The 10,061-nt window shown below is 33.5% G+C and overlaps 1 protein-coding gene across 1 annotated transcript; it reads right to left on the reverse strand.

Annotated features, from left to right (window-relative positions):
* Positions 1–819: 819 nt before the first annotated feature.
* Positions 820–2,265, reverse strand: LOC148298658 (uncharacterized). Its single transcript, XM_088276726.1, has one exon. The coding sequence runs from the start codon at positions 2,233–2,235 to the stop codon at positions 826–828; it is 1,410 nt and encodes a 469-aa protein (XP_088132852.1). The 5' UTR covers positions 2,236–2,265; the 3' UTR covers positions 820–825.
* Positions 2,266–10,061: the final 7,796 nt, after the last annotated feature.

A 10,061-nucleotide genomic window follows, 5' to 3' on the forward strand; every position in this document is an offset into this window, starting at 1 on the left:
TCCAGTGGGATATCGAAGTCGCTCGCAGGATGAGATTTGGAATTATTTTTTCCCAAAATACTAACAAAGTTAGTCCAGTCAGTTTTTTTAAAATTATAAATGGTGTTTTGAGTTCTAGGGGTAATGCGAGACTTAAGAGGTATGTGAATAGTGATTGGGAAATGGTCACTCGAATGAGGATCGTCTAAGATACTCCAGGTTACCCTAGATGCTAAATCGTTAGAGCATAATGAGATATCAACAGCGCTCTGTCTATGAGATGGAGAACTTAATCTGGTAGGAGAGCCGTCGTTAAGTATACATATATCGTTATCATCAATGAAACTTAAGATGTTCCTACCTGAGCGGTCTGTATAAGCACTCCCCCAGCTGAGAGAATGTGCGTTGAAATCACCTAGTATGAAAAATGATTTGGGCAACAATTTTACTATATTATTCCAGCCAGACAGATCAAAAGGGATGTTAGGGGGAATATATACTGAAATATAGGATACATTGTTTATAGAGGCTGCAACAATTTGGAAAGATGAGGAGTTTGGGACTAGGATGTGGGAATAGTGAAGATGGTTTTTAATAAGAAGGGCTGCTCCTCCTCTACCATCGGGTCGGTCATCACGCAGGCAAATATAACCTGGGATAACAAAGTTGTATCCTGGCTTGAACCAGGTTTCTGATAAAGCAGCTATGTCAATTTTGTATTCCTTTAGAAGGGAACATAAATCTATTTTATTCGAAATAGCACTACGGCAATTCCACTGTAAGATAGATAATTTTGACTCCATCTCGTTAAGATGAGAGTCTTGTGTAATAAGAGTGATTATGTTATTAGAGGAGATTGGAATTTTGTGAGGCATTGTGATTTTGGAGAGTTGAATTGGAAGTGGTTTTGGCAGCGTTGTACGGTTTTTGGGGGGAGTTTTCGAAAATTGAGGTAATAAGTATGATTAATTGAGAAAGTACGTGTGATAAATTATCCGGTGTTGTAACACTGGCCTCTTTATTGCCAGACTGAAGAGCACAACCATCGGGAGAATTTGTATACGGTAAAAAGGAAATGGACTTTAATTTATCAAGAGTTGATTTGCTAATGTTAGGAAGAAACAATGACCTCGGAGCGGATTCTTTATAAACCGTCTTGTTATACGACAAAGGTTGTGAATGAGAAGATTGTTGGATATTACGGGATTGTGAGGAAGTGGCAGACTTTGTAATATCTGCGTATGATTTTCCCTTGCTAAATGTGGACTTGGCAGCCTCGTTATATGAAATATTTTGTTCAGTCATGCTCCTCTTTATTAAATTTTGCCTCAAATATTCAGGACATATTCTATTGGTAGCTAAATGATTACCTGAACAATTTACGCATGTAGCATTCTGAATTTCAACTTCGCAAGTCTCACCCATATGCTCCAATCCACACTTGAAACATCTAGGTTTGGACCTGCAAATTGTCTTGGTGTGTCCATAACGACAGCATGCGAAACAAAGAATTGTAGGATAGATGTACAGCTCAACGTCTATTACCGAATAGAATGAAAATATCTTTTTAGGGAGAATCTGCCCTTGAAAAGTAAGAATAACAGTTTGGGTGGGTACCCACGAGAATTTTTGGTCTACAGGCGAAGTGACTTTTCTCGATAGTCTTCGAGATTTTGTAATCATACCACATTCATTTGGAACCTCGATATTTTTTACAATCTCTTCATGGGTCCACTCTAAAGGGATACCCCTGACCAGGCCCATGCGAGAGACCATATGGTACGGGATAAATACTTTATAGTCATATGTTTCCAAAGCATTATCATCAATAAAACTATTTGCCGCTGAGTATGTCAAAAATTGTACAGAAATCCGGTTTCGGCCGATAGATTTTATTCCTGCACGAGGAACAATACCAGGAATATTTAGGGATTGCAAAAGTTTGCCAAAATCGATGATATTCAAAGAGAAAGAAGAATTGGGGACAACGTTTTTTTGGACAAAAACGCAGAAAGGTCCACTGTCTCTTTCTGTGTATTTGTTTTTGATATATTCTGACTGTAAGGAAGAAGGATCATTAGATGTTGAAGGGGATAAGGTTTTCGGAGTTGCATTATGAATATCTTTGGCAGAATCAGTTTTAGAAATTTTTCTGATTTTGTTGGGGAGGATTGGAGACGTGGGTAATGAAGAGTTGGAAGAAGATGTAGATGGGATGTCGGGAGGCTCCTTACGACGTGTTTTAATTCTTTCCATACTTATTCAGAAATAATCCAATGAGTGTATAGAAAGAAATATATATATATATATATATAAACGAAAAATATTATATGCAACTAAAAAATATTATTGTTGCAATTTACTATTACAACTAGGAAAATAATAAAGTACGAAATTTAAGAATTAAAATAATAAAATAACGATAGATTTGGCTTATCTGAGAAGTAATCCTTAATCAGCAACCATTTAAACTATAAACAACTTATGAAATATCGAAAAAAACTCAAAATATGACAAAATTATTGGAGCTATGTAATATATGAACTCGATATTAGGATTAAACCTGCTTATATCGCTCACTCCTTTCAAGAACGTCATAAATCAAAAAACTTGATTTTTCAGGAGAACATTTTTAAAGTTTAAAAATATAAAACAATGTTTTAAAAATAAATATCAAGCCACTTATTGGACTTTTTACTGTGCAACAGATCTTTTTAGGTAAAACCTGAAGGTTTTTTCTCCATTCGAAAAATATTTAGTATATTTAAAAAAAGGATTAAATTTGTTTAATAATGAAAAATAATTAAAGTTGTGCATGTTTTCGGAATGTCCAGAAAAGTACTATATCCCAGCAAAAGCGGCATATTTTTAACATAATATTTACCATTAATTGATTCGGCAGTCACTTTGTGGCAAAATCTATCCATTTTTAATTAATATTTTACTTAGTAAATACCACTATTTTGTGGTATTTACTAAGTAAAACATTAATTAAAAACAATATTTACCCGCTACAGAGCAGAAAGTGTTGTTTTTGCATTTTGAGGAAAAGGTATTGTTTTATTATTTTTTTTAAATCCACTAAATATTTTTCAAATGGAGAAAAAACATTCAGGTTTTACCTAAAAGATCTGTTTCACAGTATAAAGTTCAATAAGTGGCTTGATGTAAATATATAATACTTTGTATTTTATTTTTAAACTCTAAAAACGATCTCCTGAAAAATCAAGTTTTTTGATACATGACGTTGTTGAAAGGAGTGAGCGACATGCGTTAGACCGATTGCCACATATGAGATAGAGATCAGAGCAGACAAGGCGAGAACCGAATTTCTTCTAAAAACTTCAGAAATGAGGACATTGAGATGTGAGAGACCGAATAAGGAACACGGGAATTCGCAAAATGTGTAGTACGGAGGATAAAGTCCGATGAGGAAGACAGCGCAGACGATTCAGGAACGAATGAAAAGAATCAATAAAATAGACTGGTCCAAATTGTTCTTCAAGATAACCCAGGCTGAAGAAGACCTCCTGGAAGACCTCCAAAGCGATGGCGTGACAGCTGGCAGTCTACGTCACAAGAGTCGGATAACGTAACAGACAGATCCGAGGATCTATGTAAGAAGATCTATAATAAGAAGGAAGCAGACAATTTAGATAATTTGATTACAGTGCCTACCCCGTGGAATCACGTTTCAGATAATTCATTTCTAAATATAGCTGAGTTGTCCTTAAATATACATGTACGGATCGTGAAAACGGAGGGCATTTTTACGAGTTCGTAGCTCGGAGACATTCGTAAATATTTCAGCGTGTCGAAATGAAAACCTCCCTATTTTCTGAATTATTCCAAAAACGCGGGGAATTTGCCAGCTTTTCAGTTATTTCATTGCGCTTTTAAAACTTTCATGGCCCCGCATTTGGAATTGAAACGATTCTGGCGGTCACATTCGACAACGAAGCGTATGTATACATATGTATATAAGCATATTATATTGGGAGAATCGTACCTGCTTTTATTTAAATAAAAAACGATATTATTCGAGGGCTGTTCAATTAATACTGTAATGGACGACTGGAGTCTTTTTTTATTATTTTTTTATTAGGATTAACAATAGCAACATATGTAAAATAAAACATCAAAAGACATATACATCAGACCAAAACATTAGTTCTTCCGGAATGCAGAACCAATTTTCCATTTGTGGGGAGGATGATTGGTCCGCTAAACACCAAAAAATGTGGATCTGTTCCATTTCAGTACTGCCAGGTTTGAGAAATTGTTTTCAATTCCCATCAAATTACAAAGTGCCATTATCACACCAATACACCAACCAGGTGTGATAAATAGACACATACCATATACAATAAACATACAATAAATAATATTTACAAATTAGATAATAACCTCCCCAAGCGCAAGAACTTGTCTCTTTTTTGGGAAGCATTTTCGGTTATTTTTTCTTCTTTTAAATATTGTACCCTTGTAATATTGCATAGATAAAGAACGAAAATTGTAAAAAAAATTTTTACTCTATTACTAATAAAATTTAAACAAAAAATTCACTATAGGGGATTTCAAATATCTCTTTTTGGTTGTGTTAAAAGCAAAATATCTTACCTGCTTTGTAAGTATGATGACGATCAGGATGTACAGGTTCAGCAGAAGTCCTAGAGCGGAGACCAGAGTCAGGACGATACTAAGGGTGAGCGGTACCATTCCGAGCTATCGATCTTTAACTATTTATATAATTTAAGACCCCTTCGTCTCTCGATTAAAGAACACTGCCTCAACGACCACAAACTGAGGTTTTTCAGTATATTTAAAACACTTCATTTTATTTGTATTTTTTTTCAGTTTTCAGTTTTATTTTTTGAACATAAAATATGTTATAAATTACCGTCCTTTATTATACTTGCTTATTTAAATATGTGTATGTTTATTTTTAATTGTATGCTTAAGAAAAATTATTTGGAATGTTTGGCTGCTCAGATTATGTTTATGGATACCTGTATTATTTTTGGTCAGTGGATATGTTATTTTTTTAATTACTCCATAAAACTCTCGTTTATTTTAATATAATTTTTTTATTTTCAATAGATTATTCAATGCGTAAATATATGCAGGAAATATATTTCTATAAAGTTCAATCATCCTCAATATTTATTTTCGCTTCTTGAAAACATCCGGCATTCTGAAACAAGATAAAGGTTCAATGTTATTTTAACTAAAAATAAATTTCTGTATATGGTGCGAGTAAAAAAGAATATCTAAATTGTAAAATTAAGGATATTTTTGACGGGATTTGAAAACAAAGAAAAAAGGTCAATATTTTATCATATTCTAGGGACATAATACTAGCAGAAAGTAATTTGTTATTTGCTAGTACTAACTAACTAACCATCACGTCACTTCCCTAAAGGGATAGGGCAAAGATACTGTTTGCAAAGAAATATTGGTATGGCGTCCTATTCTCTCTGCCTACTCTTGTGGGTAAGCGGCATGATGGTAAGTTAGTTAGACGGTTAGTGCGACTATTTATAAGGATTTTATTTTTGGTTACTTTTACGGAGTCCTGGTTCCAACTCTAATGTATGGATGTGAAACATGGAGTTCGCAAAAGAAGGATGAAAGTAGACTGAATGCAGTCGAAATGCGATCTCTCAGAATAATGTGCTACAAAACGATGTATGATAGATGTTCGAGTAGCGAAATAAGGAAGGAATGCAAAGCTGAGATAAGCATTATCGATAAAATTAAGAAAGGTATGCTGACATGGTTTGGACATGTAGACCGAATGAGTGAGGAAAGAATGGTAAAACAAATTTATGAGGCGAATATTATTGGAAAAACGAGCAGAGGAAGACCGAAAAAACATGGCACGATCAGGTATGGAGTCGTAACAATCGGCGGGTATGTATGAGGAGATGCATAAACGTGGAAGAGGCGAAGAATGTTGGCAAAGACAGAGTGGTGTGGCGTTCTATTCTCTCTGCCTACCCCTCGGAAATGCGGCGTGATGGTTAGTTAGTTAGTTAGTTTTATTTTTGGTGTTTTTTTGTAATCAAGACGTACTTTGAGGGTTTTATTAAATCGCTTGAAAATATTTCCCTCCGTTAAATCAATGTCCTTGGAAACTCGTATTGAAATGAAGACACAATACACCCTTTGAAATCGATGTATTGTATTCCAAATAAAATTATCAGCGACTGTACTCCGGTAATTGACTGCTAATGGCATCTATCAGGTTCAGAGCAAAGCTGACAGAGGGAGGTTGCTACCCTTCCGCTAACATTATTACAGTCTGATGTGCCTATACGAGTAGATACACAAGGCTATATGGCATGTAATAAATGCACCCCTATATGAGTAAACAACTGAAGCAAAACAACATTAGCTTCATTCACAACATTTTGGATGTGTACTAATCCTAGTTCTCAAATCTGGGCTTTTTCCCCTTTTGAGTTATTTTATTTTATTTTACCACTTAGATATCTTTCAGTATCGGGAAGGAGACATTTATAAAACAGGGTTTCTGCTAAATAAAAAGCTTACTAAAATAGATCCTAAAAAATGCAAAAACAACACCTTCTGCCCTGTAGCGGGTAAGTATTAAGTTAAAAATATGCCGCTTTTGTTGGGGATTTAGTTCATTTTCTGAGCATTCCGACAACATGAAAATTAACGATTTTTGATAGATGACGTTGTTGAAAGGAGTGAGCAATATATGTAGCGATTAGTCATATTTTCTTATTTTGTTTTTACCTTATGTTTTTTAATTTTCTCATCTGTTACATTTTCTCATTTTTTATATTTTCTCATTTGTTTATTTTAAATATGCTTCTTACGTTATGTTTTTCTCATTTGCTTCTTTTAAATATGCTTATTTATTATACCTGTTTATTGTTTTTATATTTTGCCAAGTATTAGTATTACTTTTGGTTATTTAAACAAAATATTTTTTGTTACTTCATTATTTGTGTTCCAGTCTTGTTGACCTTAATCCCATGTCCCAAAATGAGAAATAGAAATTACTCATCGGGAATATTATATGTATATATGACTTATGTATGTAATATGTTTTGAAAATAATAAAATAAATACGGTAATCATCATAAATGGCCTGTAAAACATTTGACATGTACAAAGTATTCTTGTTTAATTGCAATTAAATTTCCTAATTACAATGAATGATATAAGTATTACGTTTTCCAGTCTAATTTTCTTTGGAAAATTGACACTTTAATTTGAAAGGAGGACTCCTTGTTCCCAAACTGTCAAAAGTATGTTCAAACGACCCGGAGCGTTTTCGTGCTTAATATACTTTCAAGTAAGAATTTATATTAAATCCGGAATTCGGCTAATAGTTGGAGAATTCATCCTTCCAATCCGAGCAATGCCAACAGCCAAATTCTCGAACAATCATTTTCTTTTCATTAAAATTACAATACCCCATTTTATTTTTTTACGATTCATAGCACGACGTGGAAGAGTTCTAAGCAAAAATAAAGATTTTTGCCCAACTAAGCCTTAATTGTTAAAAAATTATTTTAACATATTATCAATCCATTCTTATTTATATCAGACACTGGTTGATTCAACTGATGGTGCCACAATCAGCCATTCTTCCAATTCTATTGAAAATGCTACCCGCATGTGAACGGGTCTCTTTAACAATACATAATATGATCACAGTATACACGTGTATAGCGTTCATCATATGCCCATTATTGATGGTCCATATTTTATTTATTGTTTCGGCATTCACTTTGTGGTAAGACATGGTGAAATTTTAAATGAAAAACACTTTTTTTTTACCACTTGAGTTTATTTTATGACGACTAGTTTCGGAAGCTATGCTTCCATCTTCAGGTCTAAATGTAAACTAAAACATAATAATTAATCAACTGTTCTATAAGTAAGGAGAGGAGTAAGTTATGTTTATTATGTTTTAGTTTACATTTAGACCTGAAGATGGAAGCACAGCTTCCGAAACTAGTCGTCATAAAATAAACTTAAGTGGTAAAAAAAACAAGTGTTTTTTATTTAAAATTGTACGTCTATATTGCATTTATTTTTGAAACTTTTATAAATTATTTTAATTGATAAAGAGAAATATTTGTGTTTTTATTACTTACACAAATATTTCAATTTGATACTATTTCTGTGAGCGTGAGCGGCTCATTATTAAAATTAGGTATCAAATTGTGGTAGAGTGGGCTCGAACCGAGAAACTCTGACTTAAGAGTCCGCAACACTAACCACGGGACCACAACCCGACTTTAGGAGTATACAAGTTCCAAAAACTAATGCAATATGGATGTTCAATAATGGGCAGAATGATGAACGGTACACACGTGTATAAAGTGATATTTTTTCACATAAAAAAGAACGAAAGATGTTTTACATCCAATTGAAACACATAACGCTCACTCCTTTCAAGAACGTCATAAATCAAAAAACTTGATTTTTCAGGAGAACGTTTTTAAAGTTTAAAAATATAATACAATGTATTGAAAATAAATATCAAGCCACTAATTGAACTTTTTACTGTGCAGCAGATCTTTGTAGGTAAAACCTGAAGGTTATTTCTCCATTTGAAAAATATTTAGTATTTAAAAAAAAATTGAACAATACATTTTCTTCAAAATGCAAAAACAACACTTTCAGCCCTATAGCGGGTAAATAAATAAGTTTTAAATATGCCTCTTTTGCTGGGATATAGTTCATTTTCTGGGCACACCGAAAACATGCACAACTGAAAAATGACGATTTTTGATTTATGACGTTCTTGAAAGGAGTGAGCTATAAGAAACCCATAAAAAGCCCAAATTTGTGAAGAAGGATTGGGATACACTAAACATCACGGGTGGGATTTTTTAGCGAATATATGGAAACAACTTGTGTGAAACATATATATGTTAATTCGCCTTTTAGCTACTCATAAAACGACCAATTATATTTTGATGTCGTCAAATTATAATTATTATACCGGCTAAGCTCAAAGTTCGCTGCGAACTATGGTATGTAATTTATAATTGAATGGAGCCTGTTTACCTAAATGGTAAGCAAGTTTTCTTCGAGCGTGCTTATACGGGGTGGCAAAAAATCAATCACCCTATCGGAATATGTTATAATTTTGAGGTAGTTGGGTAGACGCTCGAATGCAAAACCGGCGTCGCGGGTTCGATTGCCGCCAATTTCAAAATGAATTCAAGAAAGATTTAATATATTATTAGATTAAAACCAATATTTTTAGCTTTTCTACTTTATTTTTATTTGACCAGGTTTCATCGTTACCGACATCATCAGACTGGTCTGATGTCACCAGTCTGATGATATCGGTAACGACGAAACCCGGTCGCTGGTCAAATAAAAATAAAGTGGAAAAGCTAAAAATATTGGTTTTAATCTAATAATATATTAAAAATGCAATTCCATCACGAAGTGTCAGTGGATAATATAAATCTATCAAGAAAGATTTATTTTCAATTGATCTGGGTGTTTGTGATATGTTTTTTTTTACATTTACCTTCCCTGTCCTTACTATTCTACCTGAAGTCAAGCATCTAAAATAGACGCTTTGCGGGTTATTCCTTTAAAATTAAAATAAAATGGCGTCGATCATATTTGAAACTTGTGAACTTAACAGCTGCAGTATACACATATTGATAAAATAGGCACAAATGTGTATCAACACTGGCGGCAGCCACTTGACGGATATCGAAGTTTCCTCTTAACATAAAAAAATTGTAAAGGTCCAACCAAATAAAGATTTACATCACTCAAAACATCACTTATGTCGGGTTGTGGTCCCGTGGTTAGTGTCGCAGACTCTTAAGTTAGAGTTTCTCTGTTCGAACCCACTCTACCACAATTTGATACCCATTTCTAATAATGAGCCGCTTAGGCTCACAGAAATAGTATGAAATTAAAATATTTGTGTAAATAATACAAACACAAATATTTCTCTTATTTTTTTTTGTAAGTAGTAAAAAAGTAATTCAAAAATAAAATTCAATAAGTATACTGCAGCTGTCTATTACTACTACTAGACAGCTACAGCATACAAACAGATTTGG

This window comes from Brachycentrus maculatus, unplaced genomic scaffold, assembly GCF_059751285.1.
Source record: "Brachycentrus maculatus isolate JH-2025_06_01 unplaced genomic scaffold, ASM5975128v1 h1tg001766l, whole genome shotgun sequence".
Taxonomy (NCBI): Eukaryota; Metazoa; Arthropoda; class Insecta; order Trichoptera; family Brachycentridae; genus Brachycentrus; species Brachycentrus maculatus.

Bases quoted from the DNA above. Each gene is read 5' to 3' on its own strand.
- LOC148298658 (XM_088276726.1), bottom strand. From the start codon at position 2,235: ATGGAAAGAATTAAAACACGTCGTAAGGAGCCTCCCGACATCCCATCT.